The following is a 21,280-nucleotide window of genomic DNA, read 5'->3' as shown; positions in this document are numbered from 1 at the left end:
ACAGTATACTTGTGTTTGATGCACCGGTGCCTTGTTCTGCCAAATTTTGTGTACAAAAAACAGCCAAATTGAACTATGTCAGTTAGATTTTCAACTTAATTTACCAAACAGTGAAACTTATTACAGGGCGAATGATAAAAAAAAAAAAAAAGACAGAAACAGAGTACACATGCATAAAGAGCGGTTGCTATATTTATAAAAGACACGTTCTGATGTACATAACCTGCATTAAGTTTGATCCCCCAAATCCTAAAATCCCGAGTCTGGATGCTTTTCACACCTCCAACATATTTGTGTTTGAAATCAGCGAGTTGGAGTTCTTTTTGCTACTAACTAGCCAAGCAGCTCGGATGCTTCTCAGTACAAAGCAAGATTGCTCTGACATTTACAAAGCATACTTAAAGTCACAGTGCGATTCAGATTTGCATTTCTGAAGTCACCGTGTACAATCACCTATTTCACACACCGCTGCTGAGTTTTTTGCTGGTTTACTGTGACCTTTAGCAAAGTCGCAGACAATAAATTATCACTGAGAGACTTCTAAGATCATTATACTCTGTCAGAATGAGAGCAATGTATTTACACCATACAGTGACATGTTAGGGCAACAGTGTTTGCAGAACATTATATATTTCCAATGTTTGCAACACGCAACTGCCACCATTAACATGTTACTGCCTCCTAATGATTTCCTGAACATTTTTCAAGGTCTTTTGAAGGTCTTCAGCATAAATGTGGCACATTAACGAGAGCAGGGACATTAACACAACAATCTGGACCACTTTGGTCTACTTATGCATGCCTAAACATGTATAATTCAAAAAAGCTGCAGTGTTCTCCCCCCTGTAATTTCAGATCTTGCCAATTACTGTTCTCACATAATGACACTGAAATTACTTTGCTAAAGGGTTCATGAGAAAAAAAAAAGATAAATGCCACACAAACATATGTAAATGTATTTGTTTTCTGTCCCAAATAATGACATGTTATCTGTGTGGAGGGCAAACGACCATACAGATAAATAGGTGGGGATTAGCATGGCTGGAGACCCAGACCTCTGTGCCAACTAGAGAGGAGTAACTGTTGGCTCCGAACTTTATTTATTTTGCATGGTACCATGCAAATGACTCTGAAAGGTTTAATGAGAAGAAAACAGAGGGGAAATGAACAAAGATGAGTCGCCTCAAGGAAATCATTACCACACATCATTACTCTTGACTACACATTGCAATGAAAACTGCATGCTGTAAGATACAATCCGTAAAGAAAGCATCTAAAGGGAGCATTTAATTTAAAATTTCATTGGTTAATTTGGCCATATACATCCTAGTCCTCCTCCAGTCAGACCACAGACGGACGGATGTATGAGCTTTTAATGTGAGGAGCACTTGGGGAGCAACAACGTGGCTGCAGAGGGAGCTCCCAGATGAGGCACAGAGGAGTCAGTGGTCATTTGTAGAGCAAAATAATCCCCCCCAACCCCACCCTCCTCCCTTCCCGTCCTCCTCCTCTGTGGGTGCAGGGGCTGTCTGGCCATTAAAATTTGGCCATCATAACCTGCATCTAGTGCTTCATAGAAAAAAGAAAAGCTATAAGACAAAAACAGACAGTCCTATTAAAGGGAGAGCAGCCAATATGTCTGTCTTCATGATATTTATTGACAAAGAAGGAATTTAGGGGGTGGGGGGCACAGCTGAAGAAGTCTAATAAGATTCAATTCTGCTTGCTTACCCCCTCTATTACTGGACAGTCTATGAGTAAAGAGCCAGGAAGGACAGAAGACAAAGGGGGCAGGCATCTAACAATGTCTGAGGCTGGATTTGTACCCAGGACATCGCTGGTAAATGGCATGCCCTTTAATCAAGAAGGCTCCAGAGAGAACCTTTACCTTTAGACCTATTTATAACTCAACACTGTGACTGACTCATGTAAATGAAAAAGTGGATCTGGGCTACAAGAAACAGGGTTTAATACTGACGTTGATGGGAACAAGGGCTATGGTATTGATACAAAATAGAACCAACACCGTTACGGATCATTTTTATGTCTTAAAGACAGTACGTGTCACTTATATCAATTTATGTTGATATAGAGCTCAAATACAACACAACAAGGTACCTCAGGGAAATACAAGTTTAAGATTAAAGGTGTATTCCATCAATTTCCACAGTTTCTCAGTCAGTGAAAACAACTGTATGTTCTCTGAGGCTACTTGAGTTTTGTCAAGTCTGAGAAAACAAACCTGATTATCCTAAACTACAGAAAATACTTACAAAATGCATGTCTTACTAACAAAATGATGGTTTGTGTAGTCAACCTTCCTAGGGACTAAAAGACAGGATATTAAGGCCTCTACTGTTCCAGTTGTGACCTCTCTTTTTTGATCCGTCTCTCAAGTCTCCCAATGTGATTCATGACCATGACAATCTTTTGAATGCAATATTCTCAAGTCTTTGAAACACAAACAGAATATCAGTCTTGCTGACTCCCTTTCTAAAAATTGTAATTCTTATACCAGAAATCAAATGGCAAGTTAAAAAAAACATTGTCCCTCAAAAACGTCTGCTGCTTTATCAATATGTAGACTACCCTGCCGATTAAAAAACGCATCATGGCACTCAACCAACACATCCATAGTACAGTACAAGTCAATGTCTACACAACTGAAGAAGAACGTCACAAACTTCTTTCAAAGTGAAACCCTCTGAGTTTCATCTTCAAAGTTTCCATCGTCTCTCAGCAGACACAGATGTAAACAGACATGTCAGACCAGGACAGACTTTGAAACACAAACAGTTACTGATGTCATATAGGAGGCTGGAAGAACTTGAAGGAAGCCAGCATTATGTTTTTAAATGTTAGTCTGACGAAAAGTCCAAATCCCAGGGTTACTAAGTTTCCTGTTACGCTCCCATTTGAAAAGATGGAACATGAGAATATGTATCAGCATTTTACCATTTGTTTTTGTCGTCATTTGATTGTGACAGTGAAAATGGACAGGAAATGTGGGGAAACAGAGCAGGGGAATGACATGCAGCAAAGGTCTAGCTGCTCAGGAATCAAACTGGGGACTCGCTGTTTGGTGTATTTGCACCCATGTGTTATGTACCCTAATCACTCAGCTATCGGTTCACCCTTATTTCACCATTTATGATTGAAAAATGACTAAAATAAGGATTCCATTGTTCATGGTTGCAGGTTTTTTTTCATCAAAACAAACAAAACAAATCAATTGATGTACCAATCCTTTTATCTCTAATATTGTTTTGCTTTTCAGTCACTTTTACTATATTCTTATTTATTCAAAATGTAAGTACAGGGGAAAGTGAAGCAGAGTGATGGGAGAAAAAAGAAGGGGCAGGATTTACTCCACAAAACCCAGGCCAGAAAAAAACTAAATATTCACAAAAGCAGAAGAAGAGTTTGTGATTCCTTATTACTTGAACTCACTGCAGTCATTCACACTGCTCACATGCTGCAGTAGAAACACCCTTCCTCCGTCATCTCTGATGCCTCGTCTCTCCGACAGAGCTGAAAGAATCAAGATGGTGAAACCCAGATGGAAGAAGCACGTGCTGTTCCCTTCAACAAAAATAACAATGTACACTAAAGCCAGCTGCTGTCACTGCAGCTGTATTGATCTTGAAATACCTGCACGACCGGCCGGTAGCGGACATTTGTAGTACTTTTACTAACCTATTGACCTGCTGCTGCTAAAAACAGGGAAACAATTTGTTCGGGTGTTCCAGGAAATCCGCACCAAAAAAACCCAAAAGAAAATCATCCGTTGGTGCTCATCCAGACAGAGGTATCCACTCGACTAGAGAAATGGGCTTAAAATGTCAACATCTGCCAAGTCTGTCTCATTCATCAGTCCCCTCTTCCTATCAGTCCTTCTCTCTGGCCATGCAGGGGCCGTCCCTCTCCCACTCTGGGTCCACTGTTATCAGTCGTCCAAACTGAATTCATCATCCTTTTTGGAATCAGATGTGATGTACACTGCTGGTTAGAGCAACTGAATCATCCACTCCACGGGGAAAAGCCGAGATGTCCTTTCTTCTTTAATAAAAAACACTCGTAACTCTATGTTTGTTCTTTCCATTAGTACACGACAACCATAAGCTCTGCTCACTTTCATTTCCTCTTAATCAAAGTCTGTGGTTCCATTTCATGTATTTTACCAGCTGTAGACTCCCATTCAGTGGGATACATCCTACAGGACAAAAGGCTTTGAATGAAACACACTCCGTTTATTTCCTACTACTCACGCTGCACAAGCCGGCTGAGCTGCAACATGGAGGTGCAGTTGACTGATTTATAATCACATTTCTGGACTGAATTCTGGGATTGCCAGGTAAGCACGACAGTCTGTGACAGGTGGTGTGTGTGTGTGTGTGTGTGTGTGTGTGTGTGTGTGTGTGTGTGTGTGTGTGTGTGTGTGTGTGTGTGTGTGTGTGTGTGTGTGTGTGTGTGTGTGTGTGTGTGTGTGTGTGTGTGTGCCCTGGTTTTCCTCTGCATTCAACACACACTGCACAGTATGTGTAGCTCACAGCCTGCACTCAATGACCCCAAAGTCACAGCTGCTCTCACCCATCCCTGCTCTCCGCTACACCTACAAGGAGTGGTTAAACCAAACAGCACAAGAAACAGGCACATATCAGAACGTCTTGGTGTGCATCTGCTTGCCTGAGAAAGATTTAAAGTCCTGTGCGGGGGATTTTTTTTTTTTCATATTCTGCTCCAAGGTCAAGTCGGAGTGGCTGGTAAATAGTTTCTATCTCAGCTTTAAGTGGTGAAGTATCCAAAATGCTGGTGTGCTATATTTAAAGACAAAATTATCAGCATTTTATACATTCAAACTAGAGGCCTGTATTATTATTGTGGGTCATGCAGTGTCCTTTTAAATTCTCATACTGTGTTTATTTTGTCAAAATAAAATATATATTCAATATGCACAGAGATTTTATACTTCTATTTTGAAAGAGAGTAAAGCTAGTCAGGTAAATGTATCTTCCAATGAAATAATTACAAAGCAGTCTAATAACAACTGATTGTATGCCTCTTCCTCTTCCTATTATGGTGGGGTGTGAAGAAGAAATCTCTCAGTAGGAGTGATGGTCATTTGGAGTGTCTGTCACGCCCGGGAAAAAAAGGGGCAACAGTGCTGACTGGCCTTAATTTCACGTTGAATTCACAACTCCTCGACGCTTTTGAATCGTTTTCTAGAGGATCTAAGGTGGGATACTGCGGCAGTTGATCGGGTATTAATCACCCGATGGCTTTTCCTTTAAAAACAACAACAACAACAACAACAACAACAACATCTAATGATGTTGCTCCCTTCATCCAGACGCCTGCCTCTCCCGCACCTCAAAGACGCGCCAACACATCCTCACCTGGCTGCGCACGTCACCCGTGTATTCACATTCAGAGTAATGCCGCCCATTTCCACACAGCCCTTGCTGTATGTACGGACTCTTTATTATTCGTAAACATGCATATGTATTCCACCACGGCCATGCAGATTAAAGCTCCTACTGTGGCGTCCAGATATGTGATGAAAGCCGCCGTGCACGCTCCGGCATCACCAGTCAGCTGATGGGGGTTTGTTTTTTGGTGAAATATTTATAAGGGCTTGTCACGACTGAACTTAAACACGGCTTGGCGGGGTGGGTGGGGGGGTATTACTGCGCGCCGATCTTGTCTTATCTTTCCACCTCTTTTGTGTTTGGGGCTCAAATACAGGGCCGTATATTCAGCGACATGGGCTGCCAGCCTTCAAGGTTGATCATTTGCCTTGTGAACACACCGCGGCTCACTGTCAACCTTGCATTCTGTGAAATTTACGCGTAAAAACGCCGTTAGGCCCCGACGTCCTCCCCGCAGTACACCATCATATTTACCTCTGCTTATTAAGCAGACGGTGCGTTTTGACGATGACAGCTGGTTATATAGGCTACATGATCAAAGCAACGGAGACGCTGATCTATGGAGCAAAACATAATAATAATAATAATAATAATAATAATAATAATAATAATAATAAAGGTGAGACCTACCTTGGTAACTGCAGGCGCAGAGGTAGACTGTGCCGAAAACCCTATCCAGTTGCCCAGACTCGTAAAAATCAGACAACAACAAAACCACGCCGGTTGTTGATGACACAGCTGTCTTGGTAGACAGGAGGGAAGGGGAAAAAAAAAAATCCTTTCCCAGATGTGTCAATTGACGTGCAAATGAAAAATCAGATATTCAGACGCATATCACCGGACTGACGCCTTTTCTTGACGTGAAAGGTCTTCCATTTTTATGATAAACAGCGCACTGTACTACCGAGGCTCGGTGTGGACTGGCCGGTGTGAGATCTGATTGAAAACCATGATGCAATTCAATGCGACGTTACCAAATTATCCCTCTGCAAACAGCATCCTTTTGAAAACAGGCTCCGAGACGACCTCCGCCAAAGAAACACGCTTTCCAGCTCGGGCAGGAACAGCAAAGGAAAAAAAAAGAAAACGTCAAAACAAAAATGCGCAGATAGCAGCGCGCGGTGTTGGTTCAAGCGCTGGGCATCCTCACTGTGCATTTGCATCCATATTAATATTCATACAGTACTTCCTGGGAGCAGACCAGCGGTTGTTTTTCGAAAAAAAAAAAAAAAAAAAAAAAAAAAAAAAAGAAGCATCGGATGTGGCGATGAGTTCAACTGCGACGAGAGGCTGTTTCTGCTTTTATCAGTAGACCGAAATGAAAGTCACCATCTCTGCTCATATTAACCCGAGACTCAGCAGTACACTCATTAAATGTCTTGATGGAGTCTTGAGGTTTTTTTTCCAAACACAATAAAACTAGACCCTTTTTTTTTTATCTAACAAGAAGACCATGATACACAACTGTCACATACGAGAATATTATGTTACCGCCACAGTGATATAATAGGGGATAAAAATACTATTAAGTATAAAATAAGCTCGCCATAAACCCGGTGCTGAGTAGCACAAAGTAGGCTTAGCCGTCATAGGAATAATTGTATGACGTTTTGGAGCCTATAACTGTATCAGTGGAATCATCTTTACAGGCCACAATAAAATAAGATGTGATTGATTAAATGGAGAAGTGCCCACTGTTCAGTCCAGAATCTACATATTCTCTTCAGATTTTTCTGTGATATAATTAAGCATACCATTGTGGTGTTTCTTTCTTTTGGTGGTGGTGTCACATGACCAACTAGCCAACACATGGCCTGCGTGAGTCTGACACGCCCCCAAAGCCTGCGGGAGACCACATAGGTGAGCATACTGTATCTGAAGACAAAGTGAAGCTTTGAGAACAGCCAGGTGAGAGGTCAGGAGTGCTGCTTCTAATCACGTGTATCAGTGAAATCTTTGGACTGTACCTCACAAGAGCGAACAGAGCTGTGCAGCAGGTTCAATCCAAAGTCCAACATTTAGTTTGGATTAAACTTTCCCCAGACGTTGGTCAAAGTAAATCAGAGCGTACATACGGTTATGTGTTCATACTGCTGTACACTGAGCTCAGCTGGAGTCTAAAGACAATTTACTCTCATTCTAATCTGTAAATGCACATATGATTATCCTTCAACAAAGCAGTATGTTTGTCGACCAAAATAAAATAGCGATAAAAAATATTGGTGAGCCTCTGTTCCGCCAGCCTCAATACAACAATGTTTTTTTTCTAAGGAAGTGTTTCATTCATTTGTCCTGCTGAAAACCTAAAACATGCTCTTGGAAATTTCCGTCCACACTCTGAAATTCAGCAGCGATTTACATTGTTTTCAGTCATATTTGTCCATAGAGCTGAGTGACATCACAATATTCGCAGCTCCAATTAGCCAGGGTAACACAGGAAAACACCTACCAGAGAGCCTTTTAACAAAAAGCGCTTTATCTTTCTTAAAAGGTAAAGGTGTTAAAATTTGGTGGATTAGTTTAGGATCAAATGACCATTTTAGATACAGAAAACGTTCTACTGTACTACAAAGAAATCACCAGGTTGTCAGTGGAACAGAAATTGACCTGGAGGAGGAGGCCGGACTTTGACTCTATATAATCTGAGGATCAGTGGGGTTGGTGTTGGTGTTAGGAGAAGTGGTGCAGGGTTATATTATCATTATTGCATATGCCTACTCTAACACATATAACTATTGATTTGTACATGCAATGAATGGCTTGAAGTGTGACTTGGGAAAAGTCTAAATGTCATATTTGCTGTAATTTTCATTTCAAGTATGTGGTTGTGTATCATAACATATTTGATCCAAGGAGCAAATATGAGGGAGGAGTACAGGAATAAGTATGTAAAACATTGTCATTGTTGAGTCTGTAATTTTCTGAGGCATTTAACATAAAGCTTTATTCTAAAAAAAAAAAAAATCTTTGATCTACCTGCTTCCTAATCTGATCATATTTACCATTTTATTTTGTTGTTGCTGCTGTTTTGCTCAACACTTTCTCTACTTCCTCACTATTTTACATTGAAAGTCTTCCAAAGGTTCAAGGGAGAGAAAAAAAAACTTGTGCTCATTCTTCAAGTGTATTATTTCAGCACATTTACAAAATCAGAGGAATAAATGGGTTCGTTGATGTGGAGCTCAATAGGGAAGTCTACATCTACAAACATCAGAGGAAACCGGAAACTGTAACATTGAGTGAGATTGATTTACATTGAATAACACCTGCACAACACATTCACACGTAATCTTGTTGACACCTAGTTCGACTAAAAACAACAGCATACATCCAGTAACACCAATCGGATCATGGAATCATCGTATGTCCTCCATGATGAGGCTACAAATATCCAAATGCAAAGTGTCCAGCTATAAAATATCTCTGACATGACCTGCTTGTTCGTCAGGGTGTCGGAGGAGTGGATTTGTTATCAGCAGTTTGACATGATCGGGTCAAAGTACACAGTACCGAACTGTGGAGAAGCGATGAATGTGCATTCATTCAAATTGACTTCGGAATAAACTCTAGGAAGGTACAGTACTATGTTGTTGTTTTTTGCTTTGCAGCAGGATCACAAAAGATGTTTTATGCTGTTTTAATATTTCTTAGACAACGGTGTTTTGTGCTCCTTCTAGCCTGACTGATAAAAGTGTTATTTGTTGGCAAATTAATAATCTTGTTTGCCTGTGAGCTTGTTCATGCGCAAGTAAGTCATTTGATCGAGCGTCTGCATGTTTTTAAGTCTCTTTCTTCCCTAAAGGAACTTTAAGAGCACAAGCTGATGTGCTGACTTCCAATGCAATCTGCTCTCTATCATGAAGACCTCTATCATAGATATTATTATTTTAGATAAAGCAGCTTTTGTCATTTTTACAGACATAGAATATATCTTTATATATCCATGACCTTTATTGAATGAAAGCCCAGTTTAAAATGTTATTGATTGCTGAATATTGATGGTGTGGCCTCCAGGTTGCAAGAATGACTGAAGAAAAAAGCCAGTTGAAAAAGTTTTTAGAAGCAATAAGTGTTCTACAATGGGTGCTAAGTTTTCTCCTCTTAGGTAAGATCCCACCACACTCACCTTTTCTTATTTTAACCCATGTGATAAACCACATTGTGTTGATAAATCTTTCTGAGCTCATGTAAAACATCTCTTGTGCCCCCCAACATATGGACTCTCGTACTGCACGGCGCAATAAACATCTTCAGGAGTGGCTTGTATCATCTTGATGGTGTATCTTATGTTTACCTCTCTGTGGCCGCTGTCCGCTCTCTACTTCGTATGGCTGGTGATGGACTGGCAAACCCCTGACAGAGGTAAAGGAAATGACATCATTTAGGTATTCACGAAAATACCGGAATCATGTACATTAAACTGGTTTAAGTCACTACACACTTATTTATTTATTTATTTTTAACACATTTTAGGTTTTAGTCCAAAGAATGACGATTTTTGTGTGTATGTGTGCTGTTGATGGGTTATTTTCCCATGATGCATTGCACAAGTTAAATGGAGGAGTTGCTCACAGGTGGAAAACAGAAAACAATGTGACCAGCTCCTCCGTTTCCTTTGTGCACCGCATCGTGAGTCGTGTCCATCAAAAGCACACTCAGAAATCAAAGGTTTTCAGTATGCAGTGTACTGTACTGTCTTTCCCTCCACCGTGAACACACCTGGTTAGAATAGACTTAGTTGTACTGTGTGAAATTAGGGCGCAACCTAAAGTATGTTGATTTTTTTTTTAAAGTATACTTTCAGATTATACTACAACAAATAGTATAACGTACAAATTGGATAAACTGTAGTTAGTATGAAGCATGAAACTGTGGCGCACTCAGTATCTCCGAGATTTCTAATGTCTCCATCAGGGGGCAGAAGAACCACATTTGTGAGGAGGTGGAGGGTATGGGAGTACTTCAGAGACTACTTTCCGATTAAAGTAAGTTTCATTTTGGCTGTCTTTTCAGATTTTTATTTTTTTTCATAATCTGTTTTGATGAAATTTTTTATTTTTTTTAATTTTTTTTATTTTTTACACAGACACAAGATGCACACACACACAGCTAGATCTCAAGAACCAATATACTTTGCGTACAGTTTATGCAGAACGACTATTTTACTCCCAAATATTTTCAAAAATTCTGTTAAACAATACGTTAATGAAATATGAAATGTGCATGAATTAAATACCATGTTGAAATATACAATCCTACTATCTGCTTGTGGTTCTTTATCAAGGCTGATATGGTGATACATCTATGAGATAAAAGTCTTCGCAATGAGCATTTTATATTGAAAGCCTTTAATCACAACATTTCCATCAATTCATGGTCTTAATCTCTCACTCAGACAATAATCAGATAATATACAGTGAAACTGGGTTTGATTTTATGATAAATAACAGGGTCTGACTCTGATCAACTACTTTAATCCTCTTCTGTTAATTTTCTTGCTCAGTTAGTGAAGACAGCCGACCTGAGTCCAAACAAAAACTACATAGTAGGCTGCCACCCACACGGCATCATGAGTGCTGGAGGGTTTGCCTGCTTCAGCACGGAGAGCTGCGGCTTCACGGAGGCATTTCCTGGGGTGCGAAGCTGCATGGTGGTATTGGCAGGTCTTTTCAAGATACCAATCTTGAGGGACTACTTAATGAATGGAGGTATTTATCACATGTCTAATGAAGCTATTCTTTTAAACTGATAAGCAGAGTTTATAGTATACGAGGTCAAAATTGATCAAAGGACTGAAGTATTCATACCTAACCCTGTTTTTGAACCTTTTATACGAGATAAAAAAAAAAATTTAAAAAGTGAAAATGGCATCTTTCTTTGTTAAATTGCAAATGGAGGTCAAAACTTTCCGCATGTGATTGTGTCTCAGACCAGTCAGTGCAGCAATGATTATGTCAAACACAATCTGTTTTTACAGTATGAATTTGAACCTGTAAGCAGCGCAGACATGCAGGGAATGTGTTATCCCTGTGACAGTTCGCTCTCAAATGTGTGATACCATGGGAGTTTTTTTTAATTTTTTTTCTTTACAACTGGATGGGAAATTCTGTCGGTTCTTGCCTTTAAAAAAAAAAAATACTCGTCTCCATCAGCTGAACTGTTGAAGTTCTTATTTTGTCTTTCTGATAAGGCCTTTATCCAGTCAGCAAACCGAGCCTCGTCCACCTCCTCTCAAAAAGAGGCAAAGGAAATGCAGTGGTGATTGTGATAGGGGGAGCTGCTGAATCTCTGGCATCTTCTCCTGGAGTCAACGCAGTGGTGGTGAAGCAAAGAAAGGGATTTGTCAGGATTGCACTGGAATTTGGGTGAGAACTCGTATGAAAAACGTGCGAAACGGCAGTAATCAAGGAGTGCAACTGCACTCACCACTACATTATGTAATCTGTGATGCTCTTCGACAGGGCTGATCTGGTGCCCGTTTATTCGTTTGGGGAGAATGAGCTGTTTCGGCAGGTGATTTTGTCTGAGGGCAGCGTAGGTCGCAGGTTACAGGACTTGTTTAAAAAGATCATGGGTTTCGCCCCATGTTTGTTTGTCGGCGAGCGCTTCGCAGTCCTGCCCTACAGAACTCCAATCACTACTGTTGGTGAGTATTTCAATATGTTTTTAACAAATAATATGATATACGGAGCTCATTTTATCCTCATATTCTGCTTCTTTCAGTGGGAAGTCCCATCTCTGTGCCAAAGTGTGTCTCGCCTACCGAGGAGGAGGTTGACCACTATCACACACTTTACATGGAGGCTCTGACCAAATTATTCCATGAAAACAAGGTCAGCTGCGGACTTTCTGAAAGTCACGAGCTTCGGATCCTTTAAACATTTCATCTCAACATGAACTGCATTGCTCCGTTTTTATTTGCTGCTTTTAATGGGGGCTCAGTCAGTGTGGGACCCAACAGTGTGGAGCTGACGTGATGGACTTGATCTCCAACAACGTATTCATGTTGTAGGTTTCTGTGTTCTTAATGTCAATTCTGACCGTATTTGAAAATATTTAACAACGATATATGCTTTAAATAATAATTAGGGATATTATGTCGGAGTTCTGCATTTATAAAAGCACTGAAATCCAAAGAGCTGTACTGGTATAAATATAGTATGATGTTAAACATTTGTGTCTTCTCCTATGCGTTTACAAATGATCAATTATTGGTCATGTCAATGTGTCATGCCTCTATTTTCTTTACTTGGCATTTATCGCACTGGTGCATTTTCAGAAAAACACAAACCACCATGTTGGTGAAAATTTGAATGAACCAAATAAAACCGAGTGCATTTTTAACCTTTATTCTAAGTTTTTTTTTTTTTTAACAGCCTGGTCGATATGGAGCGTCCGGGACGAGCTTCCCGGGTTGCTCGCTTCTTCCATATCTTATCCTTTCAATCTGAATGGTCTTCCTAAAGTCACATACAATTTGATTGAAATGAAATGTAATACATAATGCAATTTAAATCACAACTTTATTGAGGGACCAGTTTACAGCCGTACAGAAGTGTAGTTGCACAATAATTACAAAATGAATAATGTAAGGGAAATAATCTAGCTACTACAAAAAGAAGGCGGGAGACAACACTGGTAAAAAGTGAAGACTGAAAGGACCAAGTGATACTCCTAAAAGAAGTCCATATCATCTGGTGCATCCAGGTCACGATACTCAATGATGTTGCGTGGATCACCGCGTGACATTCTGAGATGGTTGAAGGTGCAAGAAAGACAAATAATCAGGAAAGAGAAACAGAAATGATCTTAAAAACAAGGTTTTAAAATTCCCCAATAGCAGAGAGTAGAAACAGCTTGTAGCAAAATAGAAATCACACGTACAGTGGTCTCACCTGATGTTGCGCGGCTTCCCCAGGTAGCCACCTTGTCCACGGAAGTTGTCATAGTTGCCTCTGCCTCCTCCATACTGGTTGGGAGGGTAAGGAGGCCCACCCGCTGTAAACAAGGAATAAACAATAATAAATAATACAAAAAAAAACATATTTTCACTCTCGGTATAAGAAAAAGTACAGGCACAACGTACCACCATAGCCCATCAGAGGAGGCCGAGGCTGTGCAAAGCCCATTGGACCCTGGGGACCCTGAGGAGGAAATGGCATGGTGGGAGAAAGCAAACCTGTGGGAGAAAAAACAAACAAAAATAATTCGTTATTTCCATTTTTAAACCAAAGCGCACCAATATATTTATACTGTCCGTCTCTGCTGATCATTTATTCTGAGTATACGAGTTGGTTATATATATTGTGCTGACCTTGACCTGGGCCTGGGAGAGGAGGAAGTTTAATCTCAGGCAGCGACGGTCTCTTCGCGTCCATCAGGAAAGTGTTGAAAAACGCCACCTCCTTTTTCACTTCTTCAATTTTGTCACCGTGTTTGTTCAGGATGTGCTTCCGTACAAATTCTGGACCCTATAAATTGATTTGAGAAGAAAAATATAGGCAAAGCACATGTCCTTTAATAGTTCTGCAGCACAACAAAGAAACCATCAAAACACACCTTTGAACTGATTCAAATCCCATCACAGCATTATATTATGTTGTACAGGCCAGAATACTTTGCTTTACAAGCCCTTACCTTAAATTTCTTGCCGCTCAGAGGGCACAGCCATTTGTCCTTTCCCAGCTCTTGAGTGTTAGCGGACACAAATTTCTCCACCTCCTCTTCAGGATCCTTGCGACCCATCTTCGCTGCCTCGTCCTCAGACAGGATTTCTTTTAAACTAAGCAGAGGACTCAACTTCTCCTCCGTCATCTTCTGCCACTGTTGCACTGTTTAAAATTACCAGGAAAATGCGAGAGGTTACAAAAGGTGTGACATGGTTATAAGAATTTTTAAAGCCGTAGTTCATTAGAAACTCAATATGAACCTTAAGTCGTTCAGCCACTGTTATTACACAAAACGTATTTTGTGTCGAGTGTCAAGTTCAAAAGGTCCATCCGAAAACTAGTCTGCCATTTAAGCTGTGTTTAAGCTGTTAAAATACAGCTGTATATTGCCATAAGATCCTGTGGTCAAAATAATGTGACCGAAAACTAGACTAAGCACAGCTCATGTTTAAGTAGCAAAGACAATAGTTAAAATGCATTTACGTGGGAACACTTATTTTGCATCCGTTTCCACTACTGTGCAGCCATCCAATTTATTTCTTCTCATTCCAGAGCACTGCTTTGTGCTGCATAATTAAAAAAAAAAAAAAAAAAAAAAAAAGGAAACACACTGACCTTCTCCATGTGTGATGCGGTTTGGAGGAATGGGTCCACGTACGTGGATCATGCCACAGCGATTGGGCATTTCATCCTCGCTGGGGTATTCACACGTGTTGTAGTAGTCAATCGAATGTACAATACGCAGATACAAGAGCAGACGGTCCAAAACCTGAAACAAGATATACGGCAAAAAAACTTTACAAAGACTGAATTGGCCAAGTTTAGCCACTTATCTAAATGACAGGCCTGGTACATCAAATACACAAGAAGACAAGTCATGCTTTCCAAAGAGAGGGCAGAGAACAATCAGATGAAATATGTGCCGCATGAAAATTCATAACTGTACTTATAATCGCAAAAGTCAGACCTTGGCTAGTTTGTCATCCCTCTCCACGGTGGTCTCGGCAGGGTTTCCTTCCTTGGCGCTCTCCTCAGTATCCATTCCGCTGCCAGAGCCCAGCAGCTCCTCTTCCTCTGCACTCACCTCCTCTATCAGGTAATCAGTAATATTCTTCAAGATGGGGTTCTGAACCGGCAGCTTTGAAATCACAAACCGGACATAAATGAGTAACTCTGACTGAAGGCAATATCAACCGAGAACAATCTATTCAAATGTGCACACGTGACAAAATGCATGCGAATCGACACGATACCTCGGTGCTCTGCCCTTCTTCCCGAGACTTGATGCTCCACAGGTCCCCTTTATCATCCAAGGCATGAATGAGCTTGGCAGCCAGCTTGATGTCATTGCGGAGCACCTGCTTGTGCTGAGTGATGCCATTAACGTTACGCACCCTCCGAGCCAGGTCCCTGTTCACCCCTGGTGCCAGTTCACAGTCTCGCAGCTGGGAAGTGGAGAGAGGAAAGCGGACCATTAATGGCCCTGACTGCGATTTGGGAGATTACAGGAGGTAATAAAAGCAAAAAGTCTTTCACTGTGGCTCTAAATCACTGACAAAGATAGTCAGGGATTTCATCACAAATTGAAAAAGAGGAGAAACAACAATGCAGTCTAGAGTAGTGATGAGGCATGCATTTGAAGTGAGAACAGAAAGGCTGATTGCAGCAACACAATATGCCGAACATATTCAAAACCACTCGTGAAAAAAAAATATATATATAGAAAGGTAACTCATTTACAATAAAACAGATTATCAACCACAACTTTGGCTGCGTCACTTAAGACACAAACTCACTGGAGCCATCTGTAACACCTACCAAGCTGCAAAAAAAAAAGCTAACGAGTGTCAATATCTAAGACAGCGACACTTACTCGAATGTTCTGAAGGTTCCAACAGACTTCTTTGATGTTGACGCTACGGTCAAACGTCACCCAGCAACGCCTGAAAAACCTGCAACAGCACGTTTCAACGTTGTGTGTAATTGTCTGTAATTTATCAAGTCACACAATGTGAATGCAACAAACGACATTTTAGAGCAGCAAATTAAAAGAATGCGTTTTCATTTTGAACCAACCTGCGCTCCGGATGTGGGTCAGACAAGCAAACACGCAGAAACCCGGGGTATCGCCGACACAGCTGAGAGAAAAAGAAAACGGATGGAGATATTGACACAAACGTTTCATTGCTCCGAGGGATTCTACGTGAACTCTGGAGCCATTAACACCGTTTCTTTTGTTCAACTCACAGCGATAATCTCAGCCTTGGAAATAGTGGGAGCGATGCTCCTCATGAACAGAGAGCAGGTCCTGTGGAGAGGCCGCGGTCGGGGAGAGTCATCTTTGGGCTTCTTTTCTTCTTTCTTGTCCTCCTCAGAGTTCTCCTTTGGTTTCTCCTCTGGATCATTAGATGGGGGGAAAAACAGATTATTCGGGCAAACTCTCAGGGTTATGAATTATGAAAACGTATACGTGATGCTCATTCTGAAAATGAAAATCAGACGTGATGAATTTGATTCCTTACCTTCACCCTCCTCTTCTTGCTCATCTTTCTCTTCCACCTCTTCCTTTTTCGCAGGTTTGTCGGAGCAGTTGGAGTTGGAGTCTGAATCGGAGTCAGAGTCACTCTCTGAGGCGGTGCCTTCGTCATCGCTGTCTCCGCTGCGCTTCCTCTTTCTTCTTGGCTAAAAATTTTTTTTTTATAATGAGAACAATCAGGACCGTTTGGTTCATTTCCGTTTCTTATTTACAAATACTTCAATAATATGAGCAACACTAACTTTCTTCGGCTCAGGCATGTCTTCTTTGGCAGCTTCTTTCTCTGCCTCCTCTTTCACGTCCTCCCCTTCAGCTGTAGAAGCCCTTTCTGTGCTGGCAGAGTCGCTCTCCTCCTGTGGCACAGTTCACCGCCATCAACACAGCTACTGTAATGTCACGGGTCCTTCCTGACTGACGGAGAACAACACATACCTTCTCATTTTTGTCTTTCTCGACCGAGGGTTTGCGGTCCCCGGCGGAGGTTTTGGGGTCTTCTCTCTTGGGAGGTTCTGCGCCCCCTGAAACAGACGCCGACTTCTCCCTGTCCTCTTCCTCTTCAGTCGGCAGGTCCAAGATGCGAAGATCGTGATCCGTCCCTCCTTCCATTTTAATCACAGCTGAAGGCAAACAAGACAAGATGGTGACTGGTTCGGGCTACAACTAATAACAGCATCTTATCTTTACATACTATCCAGGATTTATATTCCTTTGTTATTATTAAAAAAATAAAAAAAAATGCAATGTGGACAGAAATAAATACTTCGCTTTTTAAACATTTCTGAGGCCTCACCTGCATCCAGAACCTTGATGATGGCTGGAGTCTGTTCAATGTCCAGGCAGACATTATCAAACCAGCTATTCTCCATCAGGAACGTAAAGACATTCAGACGGTTGCGCAGGGCACTCTGGCCCTCTGCTTTAAGTCGGCTGGCCTCGTCTGGGTGGTACTTGGACCTGAACCTGTGTCCAGAGTTGGGGTCCACAAAAAGAGTGGGGAGGGAATGATGGGGATTGGGATGAACGGGTTGCACAAGTTAGAGAACAAATACATATTATGTATTTATGTCGCATCTGCAAAGTCATAAAAGTTGCATTGAGAAATTTGATTGATTTGCAAATTACAATTTCTGTTTACCACATTTTCAACAAATGATATGTATTTTAAATCCAGATTGTTTTGTTGTTTGTTGAGAAAATGTAAAGATGCCAAATTCAGTCCGTGGAATTCAAGTATCTATCTATGTGACAAGATTGTAATTTTGTGTAATGTGCTCAGTATAGCCTACTCCTTATGTCAGGTCTTTCAGTGTGTGCATGTTTGGACTGTGATTATGATAATTATTCCACTTTATTAGAAGGTTTGATTAACTCACCAAAAACAAGGAAAAAAACACAGAGAGATTATAAAATTAAGCATTCACATATGCAGAATGTAACATTAAAAATGTTTATCATTGAGTGGGCTACAGTTACCTTTTGTTCTGCCAGTTTAATAACAAATAAATACAGAGAGGGGGGGGTCTCTTCTGAGAAAATGCGCTCCACTTCACCCCAATGGTGTGTCTGTATACACACAAATTCGGTTTTGGGATTCGATTTGATCCGAACATAAAAAGAAAATCGTGTTGAAAAAGCATAAAACAAGAAAAAAAAATTCTCCGTGTGCGGGAGACTACTTGAGTTGTCTATCTAAAATTCCTGGAACTGTGTGTCTAAGTGCAACTGCATTGTGCGCAGTGCATGCCCTGGCTATCTAAGACCGACTCTTGCAGATGAGTTCCACTTTTTCTCATCTTGAAAAAAATCGTCGTCAACGTAGTGGTCGAAATGAAGGGAAGAAAAATGGGTTATGGGTCAAAACAGAACAATTTTGCATGATACCTGTGAAATAAGTGTAATAAGCATTAACAGACAGTAGACAACTGTAAATCCTGTGTTACGTCAAATAAGAAAATCAATCCAATGAAACGAGTCAACTGTTTGATCAAAGCTACATGTAACTGAACAAAATAACAAACTTCGATATTTCCGTTACGTGACTGGGAACAGAATTTAGACATAAATGCTTTCATTTTCTTGCTGGACTTACTTAATGGAGATGTTACAATGGAATCGGTATATTTCACGTCAGACTTGCAGAGTCTCGTGGTCTTGTTTTATTTGCAACTCTTACAACAACCAACTAAAGACATGTAGACTAAAGTTGACTTTGGATTGATTTTCTAATTTTATCCACAAGTACCACCACAACAGTCATTACTAAACTAACTGTGTGTGCCTGGTCCTAGTACGTGGGTGGAACTGCCCTAATGCCCTCTGGTTCTGGTTATCTGGCTTCCCCTGCTATCAATTTGTGTAAATTAACAGTATGAGATTTGATAAAATATCTCAACGCGTTGAAAGTCTTTGGTGAAAATTTTATATTATTATCTCTCTTGTTTTACGCAAATACTTGAATCCTTCGCCATCAAATAAACATGATGCTACAACGTATGACAAATGTACCAGGACAAACCCACCATAGGACCAGGCCCAACCTATTAGGTTCTTATTCACAAATCAGTTACACCTAAAATAATGAAGATAATGAGTCATTGAGACAAATTGTAAACATTTGGTGATGACTACAATAAATCTATGAAAAAAAAAACTGGTATAGTACAACTACATTAAAACCTACTAATACTCATGATTGATGCTTATTTGGTAAAGGCAACTGAGATCGTACCACTCTTCATCTTTATGAGCCAAAAAGAAATCCTGCATCTGTTGTCGGCGGAAGTCGATCTTGTACTCATTGTAGCGTTTGACTGCTTCGGTCTCATCTACGGAGTCATCTAAGGACACCAGAAACTCCTTAAAGGTCTTCATTATAGGAGGAGGAGGACCCAAGTCCATGTCATGGATGTTACCGAGCCTGATGGAAGAGAGACCGTTTGGATGGAGCGTCAGACGGGCTAAACAAATTAATCCTTTTCAAATGTTAGTTGGTTACAAGACAGAACCAAAAACACGCTGTGATTTTGCTTTGCATAACTTGTAAGTGTCTAATAAAATGTTATTTAAATGAAACAATCTTTTAAAATTAATAATACTTGGGGGGGGAAACAACTTAAAGATGTGTGAAACAGCTTTTAACTTTAAAACTGAAGCTCCAACGAATCGTGATCGGGTCTCTCACCGTGCCTGAATGGGGATGCCCTGATGAGGTTGCATGAGGTGCAGCTCAGGATGGCCCCAGTGCTGCGGTGGACCGTAGCTGGGCCCTCCTCCACCACCATAACCCAAGTCGTAGCCCCCACGGTAGGGGTCTCCGCCGTGGTCATCCCTGACGGGGGACAGATAAAACAAGCTCGAGAAAAAGACGCCGCCGGCCGAGAGATGGCGGAGGAGCGTTGCTGCCAATCTCACCAGTCTCTTCTCATGCGTTTCTGCTGGGGACTCATGTCGTGTCTGGGTGGCGTAAATCTCTCCCTACGACCTCTGTCGTAATCGCGGTATTCCCCGCGGCTGCGTCGCTCCCTGCCCCGGTCCCACTCCCTGGGGAAGAGATTTCACAGAAACAGGAGAAAACGTGGAACCGGAAAGAAATTCGAGACGCCGTCCAGGTGCATTTTGCCGTTTTTCTGGAGGTGAGACGGCTGCACGGGGTTCAACAGAATCCTGCTCAGGACGGGTTGTTGTTGTTGTTGTTGTTGTTGTTGTTGTCGTCTGAGGTTTGCCTCTCAGTGATTTCTCACCTGTCGTTCCAGTCGTCTCTCCGTCGGTCCTCTCGCTCTCTTGAACGGTCGTAATCACTTCTCTCTCGTCGGAATTTGTCCCTTCTCCTGCGATCGTACTCATCATCACTGTCTCCCATCTCCACGACCACAGAGACGGGAAGAGGGAGCGGGTTTAGAAAACAAACAAAACAAACTGTGTATTAATTACAGATTGCATAAATGTGACCTCAGTGGGAAGAAGTCGGTCACATGGAGAGAAACACAAACAGGTGCACGAAGCAGGAGGCCCGCGTCTCAGGTCCCGTTCAAGTGGGTCTTTGTCTTGCGCGACAATTACTATCAGCGAAGAGCGGTTATATCCGAATGACCAAAGAGCCACAAATGCAAAAAAAACAACAACAAAAAAAAAAAACCTGCAACATTTGTGTGGATAAAGTTGAGGCTCGTCGAGCGGAAACCGAGGATGTGAGTTATTGTTGAAGTGTTACTCGCTCGCTGGCTAACGTTAGCTAATACGCCAGCCGCGTGAGCTAGCGAAGCATTACCGCTCGAGACGGTCTCGCGCTGCACATCTGTCTTATTCTAAGCGACAGAACATCTGCTTTCTAGTCAATGTAACCTCAGCTGATTAGAAATGTTATACAGCGGAATAAACTCTGGTACCTCGTTGGTCGTTTGCCTGGAGAATATTCGTGCTCGTCTCCTTCTTGCTCGCCTTCACGCCTTCACGACTTCTTCCTGATGTTGTACTGCGCTCGGCAAACAATGAAAGGAGACGTTACCGCCCCCAACTGGTCTGGAGTGTAAATCAGAATATGAAACTACAGCTTTTCCTCTTTTATTTCCTCTTTCTGGTACATCAAAAATAGAAAAAAAAAAAACTTTATTGCACATTATTTGATAGTATTATTATTATTATTATTA

At 41.3% G+C, this 21,280-nt stretch overlaps 3 protein-coding genes across 7 annotated transcripts in view; 1 reads left to right on the top strand and 2 right to left on the bottom strand.

The window, feature by feature from the left end:
* Positions 1-6,624, bottom strand: part of LOC138631476 (neuronal tyrosine-phosphorylated phosphoinositide-3-kinase adapter 1) — a 28,912-nt gene extending 22,288 nt beyond the window's left edge. For 2 of the 3 annotated variants that reach the window (XM_069716441.1, XM_069716442.1), the window contains exon 1: positions 6,060-6,623. The gene's annotated coding sequence lies outside the window, so the exon portion shown is untranslated. Of the gene's footprint in view, positions 1-6,059 lie in introns of all 3 variants that reach the window. The other variant, XM_069716444.1, reaches the window with a different exon arrangement.
* Positions 6,625-7,235: 611 nt separating this feature from the next.
* On the top strand, positions 7,236-12,754 carry mogat3b (monoacylglycerol O-acyltransferase 3b). The gene is made up of 9 exons (XM_069716414.1): positions 7,236-7,289; positions 8,878-9,003; positions 9,444-9,534; positions 9,684-9,791; positions 10,344-10,414; positions 10,933-11,137; positions 11,620-11,794; positions 11,891-12,075; positions 12,153-12,754. Exons 3-9 carry the CDS (start codon positions 9,453-9,455, stop codon positions 12,305-12,307), a joined length of 981 nt encoding a protein of 326 aa, XP_069572515.1. The 5' UTR covers positions 7,236-7,289; positions 8,878-9,003; positions 9,444-9,452; the 3' UTR covers positions 12,308-12,754.
* A 179-nt stretch (positions 12,755-12,933) lies between these two features.
* On the bottom strand, positions 12,934-21,099 carry srrt (serrate RNA effector molecule homolog (Arabidopsis)). 3 transcript variants are annotated; one of them, XM_069716398.1, is made up of 20 exons: positions 21,020-21,099; positions 20,375-20,493; positions 20,046-20,174; positions 19,816-19,962; positions 19,363-19,551; positions 17,425-17,594; positions 17,067-17,251; positions 16,877-16,987; positions 16,621-16,780; positions 16,346-16,494; positions 16,175-16,236; positions 15,972-16,050; positions 15,352-15,543; positions 15,066-15,236; positions 14,714-14,867; positions 14,067-14,260; positions 13,744-13,900; positions 13,516-13,608; positions 13,314-13,427; positions 12,934-13,179 (listed from the first exon to the last, which is right to left on the bottom strand). In XM_069716398.1, exons 2-19 carry the CDS (start codon positions 20,491-20,493, stop codon positions 13,321-13,323), a joined length of 2,568 nt encoding a protein of 855 aa, XP_069572499.1. In that variant the 5' UTR covers positions 21,020-21,099; the 3' UTR covers positions 12,934-13,179; positions 13,314-13,320. The 3 variants fall into 3 exon arrangements, with proteins under 3 accessions (XP_069572499.1, XP_069572498.1, XP_069572500.1); XM_069716397.1 differs by having other exon boundaries at positions 13,325-13,427; XM_069716399.1 differs by lacking the exons at positions 19,363-19,551; positions 19,816-19,962; positions 20,046-20,174; positions 20,375-20,493; positions 21,020-21,099 and adding an exon at positions 18,108-19,296 and having other exon boundaries at positions 13,325-13,427.
* Between the last annotated feature and the right edge of the window lie 181 nt (positions 21,100-21,280).

This window comes from Brachyistius frenatus, unplaced genomic scaffold (assembly GCF_029030835.1).
Source record: "Brachyistius frenatus isolate BFR_SWC_R1_liver_20210118 unplaced genomic scaffold, ASM2903083v1 Contig_157, whole genome shotgun sequence".
In the NCBI taxonomy this organism is placed as follows: Eukaryota; Metazoa; Chordata; class Actinopteri; family Embiotocidae; genus Brachyistius; species Brachyistius frenatus.
Note: the sequence above shows the minus strand (reverse complement) of the source record. Positions and strands in the feature narration are given on the sequence as shown.